The sequence below is a fragment of the Megalobrama amblycephala genome, linkage group LG6 (assembly GCF_018812025.1).
Source record: "Megalobrama amblycephala isolate DHTTF-2021 linkage group LG6, ASM1881202v1, whole genome shotgun sequence".
Classification (NCBI taxonomy): Eukaryota; Metazoa; Chordata; class Actinopteri; order Cypriniformes; family Xenocyprididae; genus Megalobrama; species Megalobrama amblycephala.
Window position 1 is genome coordinate 5,669,405 of NC_063049.1, and position 21,169 is coordinate 5,690,573.

The 21,169-nt window shown below is 39.5% G+C and overlaps 1 protein-coding gene across 1 annotated transcript in view; it reads right to left on the reverse strand.

Moving 5' to 3' along the window:
• LOC125269751 (sacsin-like) overlaps positions 1-21,169 on the reverse strand; it is a 61,935-nt gene that overhangs the window by 30,523 nt on the left and 10,243 nt on the right. The window contains exon 4 of the mRNA XM_048192713.1: positions 443-589. Coding sequence (XP_048048670.1) covers positions 443-589 — 147 coding nt within the window. The remainder of the gene's footprint in view (positions 1-442; positions 590-21,169) is intronic.

A 21,169-nucleotide genomic window follows, 5' to 3' on the forward strand; every position in this document is an offset into this window, starting at 1 on the left:
GGGAAGTTTTAATCTTCTGATTAGTCAGTTTGAAGGTCAAGGAAGGGATAAAAGAAGATTGTAACTGTTGCTCTGGCTCTTTGATTCTTGGCTTTTCTTGAGTACTCTCGGGCCCTCTCTCTCTCAAGTAACTTTTTACATACATGCTGTGTATGACTAATGGTATATAATTTTGATTTTTTATATTTTGCTATTATAACTTTGCTTATTTTCGTCGTCAATATAAGTTGCAGTGGGTGGTAATAGACAAGAAAGGTACAGTTTTGGACCATCTTACTGATAACGATCCTTTAGTCACTCTGCAACTAAAGGCGGTCCACTCTTACAATGTTAATGCTACATAAACCAACAAACCAACATGCTGTAGGATTTCCTATCAGTTGGCAGCAGAATACACAAAAAAGTTCTGTATGAGGTAATCTGTTAATGTAATGTACTTCACCTGTAATGTGATAGACAGAGTTGAAGCCGATCCCAAATTTCCCAACTGTTGTTGGGTCATCCTGCTTGATGCTTCTGCCAGCTCTCTGAATTCCCTTCCAGTCTTCCTCTGTGAAGGCTGCATCATTGAAGGCATAGAGAGCAGGTCCTGCCAGATCAAAGATACAAACAGCGGATCACACAAAAATGTCAAAAACTTCAATTAAGCAGTAATCCACTCCAACTGATATATTCACATAGAATAAAGCCAATCATATTAACTGAACGAAAAATGCAATAGTGCTGGCTTATATTTTAGACCTATATTTTTATTAATTAAACAGAAAGAAAAAAACAGTTTGTAAAATAAATGAAACTAGATGCACATATTTTCACATTAGGCTACATATCAAGAAAACAATATTGATTATGTTGAAAAAAGTTAGATTTAGCATCAAAATATACTCTCTAACTTTCAGAAATCAAAACTCTATTCCCATTAACGGTGCTCTAAGCGATCCTGGGTGGAGTGAGTAACTTCCTGTTGACGTTCGAAGTGTTGTCAAACAAAACAGAGGCTAGCTAGACCCTCCCTCCTCCTCCGAACGTGCACTAACCCCAAAACTCCACCCCCAAATCATTCTTGTCAGTTATTGGCTGGAGCATGTTTATTATGTTTCGTGGTCCAGACTGCACCAGTTTGTTTTTGTTGCCGTTTTTGGAGCTTGTCGCGACTACAGAGACCGCGTTTTTTTACAGTGTGTTCAGGGGACAGGCAGCTAGCGGATAGTGAGGAGATGTTTGCTGTATGTGACAAAAAATGTTTTGGCCTAAAAACGTGTGAAATCGCTTAGAGCACCTTTAAAAAAAATTAAAAAGAAAAGCAGAAGGTAGAGTTGCAAAACTACGTATAAATGAGGACAAATGCAAAGTCTTAGGGTGTAATATTTTTGTTGCAGGCTCTAAAATAATTTTGAAAGCTTAAGTCTACTTCCCTTTCAGTCAGTCACATTCAATGTTACATCAGAGCAACTGATAATTTGGGATTCTCGCCTGAGATCCCGTGATCTCTGCAGTCAGTAGAGTATAAAATCCTGTTGGTGTCCCTGACTGCACTGGCTTCTGTTAACCTCTTAATGGTCAATGATTGCCAACAGCCCCAGATTATTGTTATTTAACATTCAGTGCACTTTAAAACATAACACACTTTCCTCATCTGGACAAACTGAGTATCATTAGAAAGATAGCAAAGAGACATCGATTCAACATTTATTTTTGGTTGTAAAGATCAGTATCAGTCGTCGATCAAATTTCAATGTTGATTCAACGTTCACTATTTGATCGGTATATCAGAACATTATTACGTCGAAAATAACATCGATTCAATGTCGAAATGAGGTTGTTTCATTAACAGATCGCTACGCCGATGCATATGATCGAAATCATAACGTCTAATATATGTTGAAACTTCGGACATTGCGTACACTATGAAGCCCTTTTCAGACGGAATAGGACGTACATGTCTTTTGACTTATTTACTGATATAATTTTAATTAATTATAAAAACCCTATTTAAGTAATCTAAACAAGTTTATAGAAGTGGCTATTTATAATAAACCCACATAAATGAGCAGTGAAATCTAGGCTCTTACTGACACTGAGAAAATGTGCAGTCCTCGAAGTTTCCGTGATTTTTTTTGTCGGATGCCATCCATTTTAAAATGAAACATACTGAAGATTGCTCAAACAGTAGCGCAGATAGGTCATAAAACACACGAGAAGGAGCGTTAATGAAAACCAACATACTGTATGATATATATATATATATATATATATATATATATATATATATATATATATATATACACAGCTCTGGAAAAAATTAAGAGACCACTGCAAAATTATCAGTTTCTCTGGTTTTATTTATAGGTATGTGTTTGGGTAAAATTAACATTTTTGTTTTATTCTATAAACTACTGACAACATTTTTCCCAAATTCCAAATAAAAATATTGTAATTTAGAGCATTTATTTGCTGAAAGCAGCAACTGGTCAAATTAACAAAAAAGATGCAGTGTTGTCAGACCTCGAATAATGGACATAAAATAAGTTCATAATTTTTAAACAACAAAATACTAATGTTTTAACTTAGGAACAGTTCAGAAATCAATATTTGATGGAATAACCCTGATTTCGAATCACAGCTTTCATGCGTCTTGGCATGCTCTCCACCAGTCTTTCACATTGATGTTGGGTAACTTTATGCCACTCCTGGTGCAAAAATTCACGCAGCTCGGATTTGTTTGATGGCTTGTGACCATCCATCTTCCTCTTGATCACATTCCAGAGGTTTTCAATGGGTTTCAGGTCTGGAGATTGGGCTGGCCATGACAGGGTCTTGATCTGGTGGTTCTCCATCCACACCTTGATTGACCTGGCTGTGTGGCATGGAGCATTGTCCTGCTGGAAAAACCAGTCCTCAGAGTTGGGGAACATTGTCAGAGCAGAAGGAAGCAAGGACAACCTTTTCTTCCAGGACAACCTTGTACGTGGTTTGATTCATGCGTCCTTCACAAAGACAAATCTGCCCAATTCCAGCCTTGCTGAAGCACCCCCAGATCATCACCGATCCTCCACCAAATTTCACAGTGGGTGCGAGACACTGTGGCTTGTAGGCCTCTCCAGGCCTCCGTCTAACCATTAGACGACCAGGTGTTGGAATTTTCAAAGCTGAAAATTGGACTCATCAGAGAAGATGACCTTACTCCAGTCCTCTACAGTCCAATCCATATGGTCTCCTGCAAACCTCAGCCTGGCTCTTCTTTGCTTCTCATTGATGAAGGGCTTTTTTCTAGCATTGCATGACTTCAGCCCTGCCCCTAGGAGCCTGTTTCGAACCGTCCTTGCCGTGCACTTCACCCCAGCTGTCTTTTGCCATTCTTTTTGTAGGTCACTTGATGTCATCCTATGGTTGTTGAGTGACATTCGAATGAGCTGGCGGTCATTCCGGTCAGTGGAGAGTCGTTTTCGCCCTCTGCCGGTCTGTAGCTTTGTTGTCCCCAATGTCTGCTGCTTGACCTTGTTCTTATGAACCGCCGTCTTTGAAATTTTAAGGATGGAAGCAACCCGACGCTCACTGTATCCCTCTGCCAGTAAAGCCAGAATTGAACCCTTCTTTTCCTCACTCAAAACTTTCCTTTTCAACTTTTTTGGCATGGTCAATAGTTATTTTTTGATTCCAATTACTTTTGAAGTACTACTAGCACTGTTTTTGCCATCCAGCTGGTCCCACTGCAAGAGGATAGTGATGACCACAGAAGTGTTTTTTTTTATACTTTTCCTTATTAAATAAGATTTGGTTCAGGTGATCACCTAATCAGCACCTCATTCAGTAGAATGAGGTGTGCCTGTGTTGGAATTCAACAGACATTGGAATGGAATGGCTTCCATACTTGTATAGATGCTGATTTAAGAAAAAATTGCAGTGGTCTCTTAATTTTTTCCAGAGCTGTATATATAAATATATATATATATATATGTGTGTGTGTGTGTGTGTGTGTGTGTGTATTTATAAATATATATATATATATATATATATATATATATATATATATATATATATATATATATATATATATATATATATATATACACTGTTTGTATTTTAAAAATGCAAAAGCTTAAAAATTGATCTTCATGTTACATGTATAAATAGACCTGTACATATGTAAAAAATATATTTAAAAAAAAAATCCTATTCACAAGTGAGTTTTTGTAAAAACAGAAACAGCAAATGTGAAATGATAGTGCATACAAAGCAACACACACACACACACACACTGATGCCTCAGTGCTATATGCAAACAATCATATATCAAAACCAGCAAGTACTCAAACACACATTCAGACATATACACACATACTTCAGTTCACCCATTCAACCAACAAAAAAGAATCAAAATTATTTTTTGAGACTCCATCCTATCTAACATTTTTTCATTCTGATTGCCATTACTCAATTGTTTCAGTATGTGTTATATTCAAAATATTCACCGCTAGTTCACATACTGTGTTTGAACTCTAGCTCATAATATTGTATGGTTAAAATATGATTTTTTTTTTTTTTTTTTTTTTTTTTTTGCTTCAGTACTGGTGCCCATTGTAGTGGACATTAAAAAATATATTGTACATTTATTTTTATTTTATTTTTACAGTTAAAGAGAATCTGAAAGCACGAAAAACTGGATTTAACAAAAGTAAAGTGTTGGCATAAAAATACTCCAGGCACGTTTTCAAATAAAATGTTCTAATGAAAGTTATTTTTCTTAAAGTTTCACTTTGTTTCATTTTGCACAAACGAGTCGATATAACTACAAAATGCTTTTGAAATTCATGATTTAATAATTATTTAATAATAGATGTATTTATTTATATAATGTTATAATTCTACATGTTTATATTTGTAAATGCAGCGTGACTGTGGCATGTTTTAATGCGTGTGCAAATCGCTTTCAAAACGCTGAGCGGGTCTGAGCTGCCATAGAAACGGGGAAACGTCAAGCAGCAAGACTCCGTTGTTTTCACTGCTTTTAGGTAAGCTTAGTCCATAAAATCACACAAATAATATGTAAAACTGTTCCTTATACTTTTCTTAAAGCTGCTATCCATAACTTTTTTTTTGTGTTCAAAATTTACAAAAATTATATCATGAGAATGTACAACATGAATCCATTTTCCAAACCGTGTTTTTGTCTTACCCTGAATCATTATGGTACACTTATAATAAGTGTTCATATTCGGACTTCAGACCGGACTGGTAGGACTCGCCGAGGAGTATCACAGTAACTGCATGACTCGCCATAGACATACACGGAGAAAAGTAGCTTGCAGTGTTTACTTGCAGTGCTTCAATGAATTACTAACAAGGTTTCAATGAAGCCCAAGCTTTGCTTGGCCCAGTAGGCCTTAGCTAGCGGCTAGGCTAGAGCTAGGTTTAGGTGTTTGTTTGATACATCACCCTTATTGTTACTATCCCTGTGAGGTTGTATAGTTCCTAGTTCTGGCCTCCTCCTGAGGGAGTTGCTGGCCATATGCCCATTTCCCCTTCGATGTGAAAATGTAGGTGCTATGGCGGTTAATGAAGTTATGAGGTTATGAGGTTAACAGCTAAGGTTATAGGCTGTTATTAGCCTTTCTGGTGCTTTGTTCCTAGGTCGTAGGCCCTTATCTTTGAGAAGATGAGTTATGCAGTGCTGCTAGGCCCAACTTTTTAGAACTTTTGTCATGCTTATAATGTCTTCGCATGAGCCCCTTGAATTATATTCAAGTTTGAGATTACGATGCTAAATATTCTAGCTTTCGTTCTCTGAGGGTTCATTACAGATCTCAGATCTGTTCTGTGAAACATTTATCCTGTTTGGATGGCATGTATTACAAAGCATTCATGTTTGCTTTGGGTTCTAAGCTTTAGCCCTACATACATATGTGAGCTTACTTTAGTGCTGCCACAGGTTAACACCTGTTTCTGTGATAGCAGGCTGTGTTTAGCCTCTATCTATGAACGTGGTGTTTTGTTGTACTCCCCAGTTAGGGTTTATGTTTCATTGAGTGCATCACCTGTTGGATTGCACACTCAGGTTGAGTGTAGAGAGTCTTATTCTGGTTAGAATAGTATGATCTCTGCTAGCTCCCAGTCGATCATGACCACAGCATCTGTTTTGCATTTGCTGTTAGATTGTTGGCTCTTTATTGTAGCCTCTCTCTTAATACAGCTTGTTTTTTGGGTGCTGATGGTTTACAATCACAAGTTTGCTCACATATTTTAGCACTGCCTCAGCCTTATGCTCACGTTGTTTGAGGTGGTAGGCCTTATAGGCTTTCCTTAGACCGTGATAGCATATTTATGTGTACTGGTACATTGCCTGTTGGAATGTGTAGGCTTAAGCTCAGGTTGTGTAGCTAGTTACCCAGAGTTATCGGGTAGGGCCTAGAGCTGGTCCCCTTTGAGCATGGGCCCTGTTATGACCACGGGCTGGTGCCACATGGTGCTAAAAGTAGTAGGCTTTGCCAGGCCTCCTTTGTAGCCTCTGTGTTGGCCCAGCTGGGTTGGTTATATCTAGACTCGTTCCATGGTTGAGTCATGTCTTATGACTCATGGCGCCATCGGCCACGCCCACCTCTGTATGAATAGGCCCTAGGTCAGGCCTCTCGTTGAGTTCTGTGGCGTAGTGTGTACTTCTCCTACCTAAGGGTTTTTTCGAGTACTTGGCCTGTTGGCTGGCCTTAGTCATGAAGCTACCACTGGTTGTTGCCATGTGTTCATAAAGGTTGTAGGCCCCCATCAGTGCCTCCTTTCAGTCTGCATGTTGACACAGCTTTGTGTGGGTTTCTGTATGACTCATCACCATGGGTGAGTCGTGACTGCCACTAGCTGACGCTGCGTGTTTTATGAGTCGTAGGCTTTCACAGGCCTCCTAAGTATCACGCTGGAGTTTGGCTTTGTACTCCTCTCGCTTAGAGAGTAAAAGGTGCTTTTACTGAGTATATTTCTGAGTGGCTTGCATCTCGAGGTGAGCTCCTGTGTTAAAACCAACTGTTTGTCTGGTTTCCTTTAGCTCTAGTTGAGCTAAGTAGCTACCTTGTTTGCTACTCGGTTCTATTTTGCTCCTAGAACTTTAGTGGCCGCTAGCTGATGCCGTGTGCAATGGGTAGGCCTTAAGGGCCTCCTTTGGGAGCATGCTGGCATTTACCTTTGTCAAAGTTTTTCTCTCTGACTATTTTACTGAAGCAGTAAAAGGATTTGTGTCGCTGGCTGGCCGGGGCTCGGGCTGACTGATGACCTCCTTTTGTAGTCGGTTTGTTCTGCCTGGAGCTTGATAACACTGCAACAAGCTGATGCCATGTGTCTGCTGAGGTTATAGGCCCATGGGGCCTTCTTTAGAGCGTGATGGCGTACGCTGTACTCCTCTTGCTTAAAGAGTAGAAAGGTGCTTTTACCGAGTACACTGCTCCTTGGATTGTGTTGGACGGGCTGTTTTGTGGGCACTCACAGCTACCTAATTATTTGGTTGGTCATGCGCTTAGCATGCTATGTTTTCAGTCGAATGGCCTTATGGGCCATCCTGAATACCACCTTATAGATTGGGTTCTTGTTGTGATATTAGTTCATTTATAAGAACTTTAGTTATGTTGTAGGCCCCTTCTGGTCGGCCTCCATGGCTATGTGCCTACAGTATGGTTCCCTGGAACTGCCAGATGTTTGTCCAGACATTTTGGGCATGCACTCTCCTCAAGCATGGCGGCGTTGGTATATCGTTCCCCAAAGCGCAGAAAGGGAACATCTCAGGTTACGCATGTAACCATGGTTCCCTGAGAACAGGGAATGAGACTCTGCACTTCCCTGCCATGCTTCAGGATGCCTGCTGAACAGTCCCTCAAAGACGAGAAGGTGTTGACTGCTTCCTCAGGCGCTCCCTTTAAACGTCACTGTTCGCGTCGTTCGACGTCATAGGCTGTCGCCGGCCAACAGGATTGGAGTGTTGTGATTCTTGGCATTTCGAACATCTGTCACGAGTGACGGTTCCCCAAAGTGCAGTCTAGCGCAGAGTCTCGTTCCCTCTTCTCAGGGAACCATGATTACATGCGTAACCTGAGACGTTTTTTTCAGTTACTAACAAGTGTTTAGCAATACTTAAAGTACTTAAACTCTACATATCAAAAAGCTAAAAACCTTTTTCAACACAAATTAACACTAGCCTATCAAAACACAGCAAACCTGATTCAAAATCGAGTCGTTCTGTCAAAACATAGCACTAGTTTTCTATCCAACATGAACAAATAGTCAATCAGCGCAATGACTGTCAAAATACTAACAGCTTATGGCATTATGAAAACTGCATTGCTTGTCATGTTTTGGTTCTAACTGGAGAAAATATGAAATCCATTGTTTTTATAATTCCGTTTCCTTTTACTGCAGTAATAGTATAATGCATGCAAGCCATTCTACATTTTTGGAGTGTTAAATGTGTGCATTCTTGGCAGAAGCGAGTCATTATTTTATGGAATGTACAGTAGAAAAATAGAAGAAAAAAAAAGTAACAGAATTGCTCAGGGCAGCTACTGGTCAAATGAGTCCCCTATGCAGAACTTCAGTGGCCCCTTGGTTGAAATCTCTTTCTGGGGTTGGGTGTGTGGTGTTGATGTTGCCCTCATAGAGTGTGGGATGGTGTCCCCTTGGTATAGTGCCCTACACAGACCACATATTCTGGATATATGGAACAGTGGTAGAGGAATTGTTGTAGTAAAACTGTTGTAGTATGAAGCTTTTACTGAAATGAAAACATGACATTGATGCCATTGATCAACAACAAATCCAACTTACATGGTCTTTGGTTACTGTTGAAGCTTTTTTTCCACCACAGAATAAAAAAAAAAAGTATGAAAAGGTAATTGTGACTTTTTATCTCACAATTCTATTTTTTTCTACTTTTTTCCTCAAAATTGTGACATATAAACTATAGGAATTGAGAGAAAAAGTCAGAATTGTGAAATTTTATTTTCTATTCATGGCAGAAATAAGCTATCATAGGTTCTACATGTGTAAGGGGGAAAACCATAGAAATGCACAATCCAGCACACATTCTTCCTCCTCTCCCATACCTCTTCTTCTCCCTTGTCCTAATCCAACTTCTTTCCTCCATCTATTCCTCTCCCTCACCCATATATTATTTTCTCTCTGCTCCTCTGTGTTGTTCTTCATCCACACTGAACAAATCCGATTGAAAGAGTCCTATTTTACTGTCTGTCCATGTAATGGAAAGAAGTTCAACCCCTGACTATGCTTCCAATTGAGAGTGATCTGCTAATTATAAATGCTTATCAATTGTTTCAGTATTTGTTTTATATATTTTTTCAATACTTTTGAGCTGCTGTTGTCGCAATAGTATAGGTTTTATCCTAAAGATTGGAACATTGGGTCTTCATTTCTGACTTGCTGTGTTTAAGCATTTGCAAATAAGATGAACTGGCGGGGCCGCCTGTATTTCTGAGGGACTTCACGCACATCTAACAAGGTATAACATTAAAGACAGGTCGACAACTTTAGGCATGTAAGTTATTTTTCACAGAAATCTGGGCAGCTTACTCATTGCTCATACTCTTAGCCTCTAATATGTTTGAATTTATATCAATGCAATATCAGGGGGTAAAGATATCATTACAGTTATGGCTGTACTATGCTCTTGTTACCAGATGAGATGTAATCTCTAGCGTTTGGAGCTGTGATTCTTCAGGCCTTTTTCGTAAAAAAAAAAAAAAAAAAGAAAGAAAAAAAAAGATGCTTTTTCTAGATAATTAAAATTACATAAAATATTTTTTCTTGTTTTCTGGGAAAAAAAGAGTTTTTGCTTAAAACAAGAACAATATTCTTGTTTCTGTTTGAAATCCCAAGATGAAATTCAAAAATCTAAAATCTGTTTGAAAGTCACAAATAGACACAAGATTATTTTTCTTACCCCACTGGCAGATCATTTAGCTTGTTTTAAGCAAAAACTTTTTTCAGAAAGCAAGAAAAAAATATCTTTTTGTCATTTTAACTATCTAGTAAAAGCATCTTGATTTAAGAATTTCCAGATATTTGGAATGGAAACAAGACAAAATACTAAGTAAGAAAAGCATTTTTTCCAGTGTGGCTCTCCAAAGATTTATAATGGTTGTGAATGGGGCACATTTTGAAGCCCAAAATAAATGTATCCATCCATCATAAAAAATAGCCTATACGTCTCCAGAGGGTTAAAGGGGTGGTTCACTGTTTTTTTTTTTTTTTTATAGGCTTGATTGTGTTTATGGGTGTTTTAATGCTTTGTTTAAAAAACAAACAAACAAACAAACAAAAAACACTATTTTATGTGCTTCGGTGGAAGTGTAAATAATGGTGTCTATATTGCCATATCCAGTTGAGCCTAAATCAGACCCAGATAGCAGTAATGATGAAAAGGGTCAAGCAGAAACTCTGCAAGCACGGCTTTTAAAGAGATCCCCTGGTGTTAAGACTTGTATGGCTTAATATAACGTAAATGATGTCTCTTACTGAAATATGTACAGTGGGTATGGAAAGTATTCAGACCCCCTTAACTTTTTCACTCTTTGTTATATTGCAGCCATTTGCTAAAATCATTTAAGTTCATTTTTTTCCTCATTAATGTACACACAGCACCCCATATTGACAGAAAAACACAGAATTGTTGACATTTTTGCAGATTTATTAAAAAAGAAAAACTGAAATATCACATGGTCCTAAGTATTCAGACCCTTTGCTGTGACACTCATATATTTAACTCAGGTGCTGTCCATTTCTTCTGATCATCCTTGAGATGGTTCTACACCTTCATTTGAGTCCAGCTGTGTTTGATTATACTGATTGGACTTGATTAGGAAAGCCGCACACCTGTCTATATAAGACCTTACAGCTCACAGTGCATGTCAGAGCAAATGAGAATCATGAGGTCAAATTGGGTGCTGTGTGTACATTAATGAGGAAAAAAAATGAACTTAAATGATTTTAGCAAATGGCTGCAATATAACAAAGAGTGAAAAAATTTAAGGGGGTCCGAATACTTTCCGTACCCACTGTAGTAGAAAACCCATGGAAGATATACATTATTTAAAAACTCCATGACATATTTGGACCGATTTGGACAATGGGTAGCGCCATTTTGTTTAGGTGCACAGTACGTTCTAGTTCAAGAGGAGCAATGTAAGTCTTTACTGCTTTACTAGAAAAGAATGGGAAGCTGTGAAGAATATGGACAAATAAAACTTTCTAAAGATCTGCATCTTTGTTCTCTTCACTTCAGCCCTGGTGCCTTTGAGGCTTTTAGTAGACCACAGCTGAAAGAGCTTACAGCTGCCAATGGATATTGCCGCGCCTATCGTGAGCAGCCTATAACACATCTCGATTGAGACAGACTGCCTCAAAGCTTGTGTGTGCTGTGATGTACGGGATATCTGTGATCACATAAAACAGTACCATCTTCTCAGCATGTTTAATAATAGAACCCATTATAATCTGTGATATTGTCTACACTGGATGCGGCGTGATGCAACACAACAAATTCCCGACAATAAGCTATAAGATCAATATATCACTCTTGTTTAAACATAAGCTTTAAGCTGTGTCGTCAGCAAGTCGTTTCCCATCCTGCTTTTGGTCAGCACAGTCGGTGGAGAGCAACTGTGCCCGACTGCAGAATCCGACACGTCCGCCTCGCCCTCGCGAGAGGTTTTTGACACACGTCAGCATGACATCAGAGCAAGGCGGACCACCCTCGGACACATTTCTAACCGGCATGCATCTCGCAGTGATCACCGGTGATCGGTTCTGCGCAGAATTTGCTCATTTCAAACAAGCCTATTTATATATTTTAGTTTTTCAAGAGATTTAAAGCACCATTTTTGGAGAGTGCGTACTTGTTCTAGTACGTCAGAACAAGCATTTGATTGAATCTGGAAATGAAGCAAATTAGTCCTCTAATGCCATGCCTGTGATTTATAGCAAAAAATCTGTAACCAGGTGATGGTTAAGGGGGTTTAAATACATTTAATGTTTGTGAAGTATATATCAGCGGAGAATGTAATGAGAGGTTCCTTTAAGAAACGTCAGGTGGCATCTGTATGAAAGTGTGAGCACTCGCACGATGAGGAAGTCACAAGGCTTGTTCGACTTGATGCAGCGCTGCACAGACCGATCGGCGGCTGACTTGAAGCAGTGCATGACGGTAAGAAATTTTGTCCGACTTGACACAGCGCCGACGTCATGTGACTGTGACGTATGGCTTCAAAGTACCGCAAGAGCGATTCGAGATCAGCCGCCTGATGCAGACAGCGCAGTTTCTCAAGAGGAGCTGCACAAGCTCTGATGACGACACAGCTGTTTCATGATTGGCTGGATTCACCGCATGACAATGATCACGTGTGTTTCGTGTTTATTGTCACGCCTTCAGTTCCACCAATGCTCACAAATTTGTGTTTTAATAACAGTTAAAGCTCTTTTCATGTAGTCGCGATGTTATATTGTGTCATGTTTATCAAAATAAAACTGATAAAATAGTAAACCCCACTACATTGTTATTTATACAACATATGCTTATGTTGAACTTTATTCTTGTAAAAACAGACGCTGTAAGCAGTACATAAAGTATTGAATTGAAAATGTCTCTGAAACATCAGTGTATTAGTCAAATATTGCATTTATTTCACTTCAGCTGTGATAAAGTATGCAAACGCAGCACGAGCGTCACTACGAAAAGCAGAAAGTGTCTGACTTCACGTCTCCGTTTTCAGCTCCTCCCCGCCTGTACGCGGCTACTCTCGCCGATCGGTTGCATCCGGGTGTGCCTCATACATCCTGAAAAGTGATGCTGCGGGCTCTTTGATCGCCCCCTGGAGGCTGGATGCAGTACATGTCATAAACCCCACCCTCTCAATGCAGACGAATGAGACTTCAGTGAAAACTTAAAAATAAATTATGCTTCAAATAAAGTTTTCCGAAAGATAGTTTTGGTCATTTAAGGTAGTTGTAATCACTCTGATTTATATTCAATTGTTCGTTTTTGTGATAAGTTTGATTTTTACTAGCAATTTGGTGCTATGGAAACGGGGCGTGTCGTCGTGATTCACAGTTGATTGACAGCTTGTCTGAGGACTGTTGGGGCTTCGAGGGGAGATTGAAGATATATAACTAACGATTAATTTTCAATTTCTGTGTTATTTTACACCGACAAAATGAGCTGTTCAGCAGTAAACTGTACTAACTGACCTACAGGATCTGACGGATATCTGAGCTTTTCTCGGTAATGTTAAATGTGGGCTTCATAAGCTAATTAATAAATGTTATTAGTTAAGATAACACGCCTATCGTTCAGCATGACGGGAAAAAGCAGGTGATCGTTATCTGGCAGTTACAATATTTTTATGAGTATAAAATAATAATTATAAATAATAATAATAAAAATAAAAATATAATAAAAATAAAAATAATAAAAATAATTAGGATAAAACTAATGATAGCCTACACTAATAAATTATAGAGCACTGTCTACAGCAATCGATCTCCTGTAACGTTAGTTTAACCCTTTATTTAAAATGGCAGGACCGTTTATGAATGTTTTTAGAGTTGTTTCTAGTGGCACATTATATTAAGTTTATCAACTGAATTTGCTGTTTCAAAAATATTATTGCTCTAGAAACAGAATAGCCTATTATTTTATAGGTAGAATTTTAAATTGTGTATAATTTATATAGCCTATTTAAAATACATCAATGATGACGCAATCGTCTCGGCGGAAGTTTGATACCGTGACTCCGCCTCCGGGCTCCACTGACGATTCTTTCTGCACATGCCCAGGCTCCAAACTTTTTTTAAATGACGTTTTTGCGTAACGTGTCAGCGCCCATCGGCGTCCGTTTTGGCTTCAGTTCAATACAATGGAAGGAAGCGGCGTCGCGTCGTCCATCTTTTTTTACAGTCTATGGTTGCATCCAGCCTCAGCCGATATCGAACACACAACAGAGTTTCGCTGCGTGTGCAATTGCTGTTCAAGTGTAATTTGATATCATCCAGATCTCTATGTATAACGCTTTTATGGAAGTGTATAATTGCTGTTTACTGGAAGATTGCCTCGAATGTCGATTTATGTGCATGGGGAGTTGGATGTTAACCATAGACTGTAAAAAAAATATGGACGTAGTGTCCGTGACGTCACCCATAGAGTTCTGAACAGCAGTTTTGACGCGTAAATGAGGACGCGGCCATCTTAGCTGCGCGTCACCGCACGTCACTCCCGGATAACTGAAAATGGGCAAAGAGGCGGGGAGGTGGTTTGAGCTGATGTGACTGGTTGCTGAAACCACGCCCGCCTAGCTCGACGTGACCATGTTAGCAAGCAAAGGAGCTATCTATCTAGATACTATCTAAATTATTAATGAAGATAAGTTTTATCATCAGGAAGTTCTAAAGGTTTACTGTCAATCTACGGTGTTTTTTTAAGATATAGATGCTCCAACACCAGTAGTGTTGGGTGTGCAAATAACAACATAGAAAATTAAAATGGGACTTCATACCTTTATAATAGAGATCGCGAGATGAATCCAATCTGTGGCACTTGGGTAAAATATAAATGTCCGTTGCAAAACAAACAACAAATGAGCCCGTGTCCAAAGCATATTTTTTCAAAATAGTGCAGCAGTTTTAGTTATAATATCCAAGCAGTGCTGTCGGAGTTGTATATCCTCCTGGTATTGTCATTGTAGTAAATCTCAACAACAAAACTTTTAGCCAATGCCAAGATCCAAACAACGTGTTCTGTTTCTTCCGCATACATGCACATCTACACAGACACACATCAGTCTCGAATATTATGCAGCAAGCCATATTTTATAATTGTATAAAATAATCGAGCACAAATACGGCTGAGATGCCAAATTCAGCGGCTGGAATTAGCTGAGGTAAAGTGAGTGACGGCTCACAGACAGCAGCAGCATCTACCTGTCACTCAAGTGACCACGCCCTTAATTATGCAGAACTTTAAGGCTTAATATAATTTAAAAGAATGAGTTAGAAAAAAATTCACCCCCCTCAGAGTTGTCATGAAGGGCAAAATTAGCAGTATAGACCAAAACCACAATTTGAACCAACTTGTAAACATGTTTTTTTCTGCTGTAAACTTGGCCAATTTAACATGGGACTCAATGAGATTCTGCTCTCTTCTGCAGCCTATCCCTAGCGGCCAGTCGTTGAATCGCAGTTTAAGTCACTTCCGTATTGGCTTCACGAGAGACTGGGGGAGGTTGCCGCTTGATGTTAATGCAGGATTGCGTGGATGTGAGTGTGGTGCTGAGCTACCGCACTGCATACAGATGAGGCCTGTTCGCGTGTAATAAGTGTTATATTAGTGTGTAACATCAGAAACTCAGGAAAATGTGAGTAATATACACACTGTCATTTCAGGTGTCTAAATGTCTGTGCAGTTTTAAGATGTTATGTTTTCTTTATAGTGCCACTACCGTATTATTATTGCTGGTGTTTTATTTAGCATTGTTCTTTATTTATTGCACACAAAAAGAGACGACAAATTGTATTTTATATTATCTATATTTTGGAGTGAACAATTTGCTGTGTCATCCAAAGATATTCTCACATTGTATTTTGGTTTGTTCTGGGTTTTCCATCCCACATACCTAAACAAAAAGAAATAGAAACTCCTAACCAATTATAAGGAATAAAATATGAACCTCACTCATATTTGTTGGTCCTGAGTATCATTTTCCTGTGGCCACAAATCAATCATTAATTCGGATTCATTTAAAGAAGTTATTACCATAGACTGTAAAAAAATATGGACGTAGTGTTCGTGACGTCACCCATAGAGTTCTGAACAGCAGTTTTGAAGCGAAAATGAGGCCGCTGCCATCTTAGCTGCACGTCACTCCCGGATAACTGAAAATGGGCAAAGAGGCGGGTTGGAGTTGGAGCTCATGCGACTTGCTGCTAAAACCACACCTGCTTAGCTATCTACTACTATCTAAAATATTAATAAAGATAACAATATCATTAGAAAGTACTAAAGGTTTACTGTCAATCTACGGTGCTTTTTTTACGATAACGTTATAGATGCTCCAACACCAGTAGGCTAATTAATTTGTGTGGGGTGTCCAAATAACACAAATCAAATGGGATGTCATACCTTTATAATTAAATAGAATCCAATCCGTGGGACTTGGGTAAAATGTCCATTGCAAAACAAAAAAACAGTACTTTTTGTCCATGAAAGCGTTAAAACCATTAAATATTATAATATATATATGAATGTACCAGATGTATATCTCTCAAATGTTCTCTCAAACTAATAAGCACATATCCAAAGTATAATTTTTCAAAATAGTGCAGCAGTTTTAGTTATAATATCCAAGCAGTGCTGTCAGAGTTGTATATCCTCCTGGTATTGTCATTGTAGTAAATCTCAGGAACAAAACTTTTAGTCAATGCCACAAGGATCCAACAACGTGTGTTCTGTTTATCTTCCACATGCGAGCACATGTACACAGACGGACATCTGTCTCGAGTATGCAGCAAGCCATATATTGTATAAAATAATCCAGAAAAAAGCACAAATACGGCTGAGATGCCAAATTCAGTGGCTGAAATTAGCTGAGGTAACATGACGGCTCACAGACAGCAGCGGCATCTACCTGTCACTCAAATGACCACGGCCTTAATTATGCAGAACTTTAAGGCTTAATATAATTTAAACGGATGAGTTATAAAAAAAAATTCACCCCCCTTACAGTTGTCATGAAGGGCAAAATAAGCAGTATAGACCAGTATAGACCAAAACCACAATATGAACCAGGCTGTAAACTTGGCTAATATAACATGATGGTCAATGAGATTCTACTCTCTTTGCAGCCTGTCCCTAGCAGCCAGTCGATGAATTGCAGTTTAAGTCACTTCCGTATTGGCTTCACGAGAAACTGGGGGAGGTTGCCGCTTGGTTATTACTCACCACCTGATGTCATTCACCAATGTGGTTGAACAACAGGTTTGCTACAATACGGTTTCGGAAAACAGTCGTGACTAGTTGATTTGTTCAACGATGCATCATACTACGGTAGTTCAGCAGCGAGTTACATCGTTGTATGGGAAATGCACCCCAGATTGGATAGATGGATGCAGAGAGAGATTTCCTCATTTGGTCGAATTTTATTGACTAAAGTTGAATCTTTATCTAGATGCATTTATCCTGAAGAATCCCTTCCCATTTCTGATAAGAAAATAAAGTTAATTAGTCAGATGAACTTCAACTTTATTTGGAAAAGTAAAGCTCATTATATTATGAGTGTTGGTGTGTGTTGACGGTCCCTTCAGACGCGTATCTCCGCCACCTGCTCATAGAGACGAATTTATTATAAAGCACATTTGAGGAAAATTGGGTTGTTGTAGCTTGTTGTCTAGGTTACTATGATTGGAGGTAGTTGCATTTGTGTTTTAAGAACATTTAGCTCACAAGTTATTGATCCGGGAACCTCGAATATGTGAATAAATTGGCAACCTTACTGAACTGCTTGACATAATACTGACTGCATTTCTTTATATTTGAGTCCAACAAGTTCAAACTCTAGGAGCTGCGCATTATTTGTGTGCATTATTAACGTACGTTACTAACTGAAACACTACTGCCAGCTAGTGGGACATTAAAGAGTAGGGTGATATCAGGTAAAATGGGCCATTTAAGGTTTGGGGGTCCCAGCCCCTCTGGAATTTAGAGCCAATGACTGCAAAGGATTTCAAACTGTTGTCATAACTGTGCTTGACAAGTAACAGGTGATTTGATTGGTTTATGGTTGCTATGGTGGGCGGGGCAATAATTCAAATCAAAACTGCACCAGAAAGCTGCACAGTAATGCCGAGTTCAGACTGCACGATTTTCAAAGTAGTCAGGTCTAGGGCTGGGCGATATATCGCATGCGATTCTCACACGCATTTCGTCAGTAAAGCCGGTTCCCTGATTACCGCTAAATCGCCATCACCTGCTTTAAAATGGAGCGGCATTTAATAGACAGAGCCGTAGTTCACAGACAAGCCACGCAGTATCGGGTTCATTATCGAAAGCGATTCATCTTCGATAATGAATGCGATATTGCGTGGCTTGTCTGTGAACTACGGCTCTGTCTATTAAAAGCAGGTGATGGCGATTTAGCGGTAATCAGGGAACCGGCTTTACTGATGAAATGCGCTTGAGAATCGCATGTGATATATCGCCCAGCCCTAGTCAGGTCACTGTTCTTTTCACACTGAATGATTATCTTGGCCAGCATTCAGTTGCTGCTGTGTTCACACTGCATGATGGATCGGCGACAGAAGTTTTCACACTGCATGACTTTACAATAGGAAGAATCGCCGACAACTCTGTCTGGCACGCAAACTACGTTTCACAACCAAACACGCGCGAGACATGACAAGGAAACAACGCGATATCACACGCTCAAGACCGGAGTTCTCACGTGAGACTGGCCCTGCGTCTCAATCAGCTCCCTCGGTTGTGAATCAGTATATAATGAAAGTGAATGTGGCTGATACCCTGATCAGTGCCCTGACTACTGAACTAGGGAGCTGATTGAGACACACAGTGGGATTATTATTAAAAATAGTAGCCCGCAAGAAGCTTGAAATACGAATTGCCTGTGCGCTGATTTGCAGTGAAAACAACAAAAATAAAAGAAGAATAGGGAGAAGGAAATGTTTGGGGAGACGCGAAGAACAAGTATTGTGTGTTCTGCAACGAGAGTTGGAGGTAAATAACTTTTCAAAATGCTGCTGTTGTGGATGGTCAAGCAAATGTTTGTGCTTTGGTTCTGTTTGATAGAATTGTAATGTTTATATGTATGAAGCCATGCTTGCTGATGTTTTGGTCTATAACTCCTCCCCGAACTCCCCGCTGCTCTGTATCTTGCTCTCTCATTGGCTGTCGGTCATCGCCGATGTAGTTTTCAGTCAGAACACTTTTCACACAGCAGGATTTTGAATCGTCGACAGGTCCAGATATTTAGCATGCCAAATATCTCACGGGCGTCGGCGACTCGTCTGCGATTCTCTCACATCGCGTCTTTGCTCATTCACACTCCGTGATTGTCACTCGCGTGAACGAGCACCAATTTACCTGTGATTTCAGGCATTTGTCGGCAATTTCTCAAAACCTGTTGGCGAGCCAAAATCGTGCAGTCTGAACTCAGCTTTAGTAGCTTGGCATACCAAATCTAACTAAGCTATTATAAGGATGATAAATCTATATAAAAAAAACATGCACATTAAAAAACTTTGCATAATATCTGTCTTGATGGCATCCATCAGAAATAATGCTGTTAGTTTGGTATATGAGCATAATTTTTGGAAAAGTTATGTTTTTCTTGGCAGCCCAATTTACCTTAACCCACTGAGGTAAAATGGGCCACATGGTTTCAGCTAAAATGGGCCCTCTTCTCTGTGTCACTCACAAACACATACACATGTGTGTGAGTGTGTGTGTGTGTGTGTGTTTTTGTGACATATCAGGACACAAATGTGTATAATGACATGGGTATGACAGTACCCCATGTCTCCACTTTTCAAAAGGCTTATAAATCACACAGAATGAGTTTTTGTGAGAAAGTAAAAGTGTGCACAGTTTCCTGTGATGGGTAGGTTTAGGGGTAGGGGTAGTGTAGGGGGAGAGAAAATACGGTTTGTACAGTATAAAAACCATTACGCCTATTCGCCTTATTCACCTGGCGGCCATTTTGAAAACTCGAACGCCGTTGAGGGGTACACAAACCCGGAAGTTGGACTCCGATACAGTACTATCAATCAGTAGCAGCAATGGAAACGACTACGAATCTTGCCATTTTTACATATGATTTGACTGTTTATTTTAATATTAAAAATATAAAAGGTGTGCATCGTAGCTGACATGTAGATGAACACTTTACAGTTGTTTTTATGGCTGTTCTTCCCTTCAAATGTTATTGAGCATTAAATTATGGCATATTTATGTATGAGCGTATATACAGTAGTGAAAAATAGCCATATTTACATATGATATGACTGTTTATTTTAATTAAAAATATAAAAGGTGTGCATCGTAGCTGACATGTAGATGAACACTTTACATCTGGTTTTATGGCTGTTAATTATTCCCTTCAAATGTTATTGAAGTTAGAATCGTGCATACCAATGTCGGATGTAACTTTAGAGACAGTCCTTAAATTTGCGAATATCAAACGTCTGACGTCAAACCAACTTTATGCCAGTGACCAGGATGCCTTCTGATATTTTTTATCCACTCTCGACGTAGTCCCTTATCCTCTGGAAAACGGTGAAAGATTTGTCCACTGTTGGATTTTTTCCTGTGTGACGAGCACTGGGGAACACAGCAGTGCGGCGCCATTGCCGCTAAGAGAAATTCTCGCAACCCGAGAATTCCCCCCCCTCCCATAATAATGGTGGTGGATATTTTATTTACCGTGAGTATGGCAAACGAAAAGGAAGTGAGAAGTGAGGCGAGAAGGAGAAGGAGAAGGAAAGAGAGAGGAAGTGATAGGAGGAGGAAGGATGAGAGAGAAGACAAGCAGAGGAGACAGGAAACAAGAGAACAGGTGAGGAGAAAGGAATGCAGAGGAAATGAGAGGAGACAGAAAGAGAGAAAAGAGAGGAGGAGCAAGGACCAGAGAGGAGAGGATACAAAGATAAAACAGGGAGGAAAAGGAAGGCCAAACAATTACAATCTGTGGAAAGAGGAGTGGATGAAAGGGGCCTTAGATGAATACTTGCTGCCACCCTCAAGACCTTGGCGCAGAAATTGTAAATGTTTATTCATACTCGTATAACTAACCACAGCCATACAATTAGCCTGCTATGTGGTCATGAGAGCAGGGACAGGCCAGGATTAGACAGAACAACGGTCAAAAGTGACAAATTGAGCTGTTGTGTGAGAACCAGTGGAGAACAGGGCAGAGACCGGTGTTAACTTAGCTAACGATATGTGCTCAGATCACAATATTGTACAGATTATCATGAATCAGGCAATAGCAAAGCAGGCAATTGACGATGTCAGGGTATGTGACAGGTGGTGGTGCTTCTGGGTCTTTCGCAGACCGCATGGGTCGATGGTGTTAATGTCAAGCATTTTCCTCTAAATTACGCTGCTTTGGCGGTGTTATGT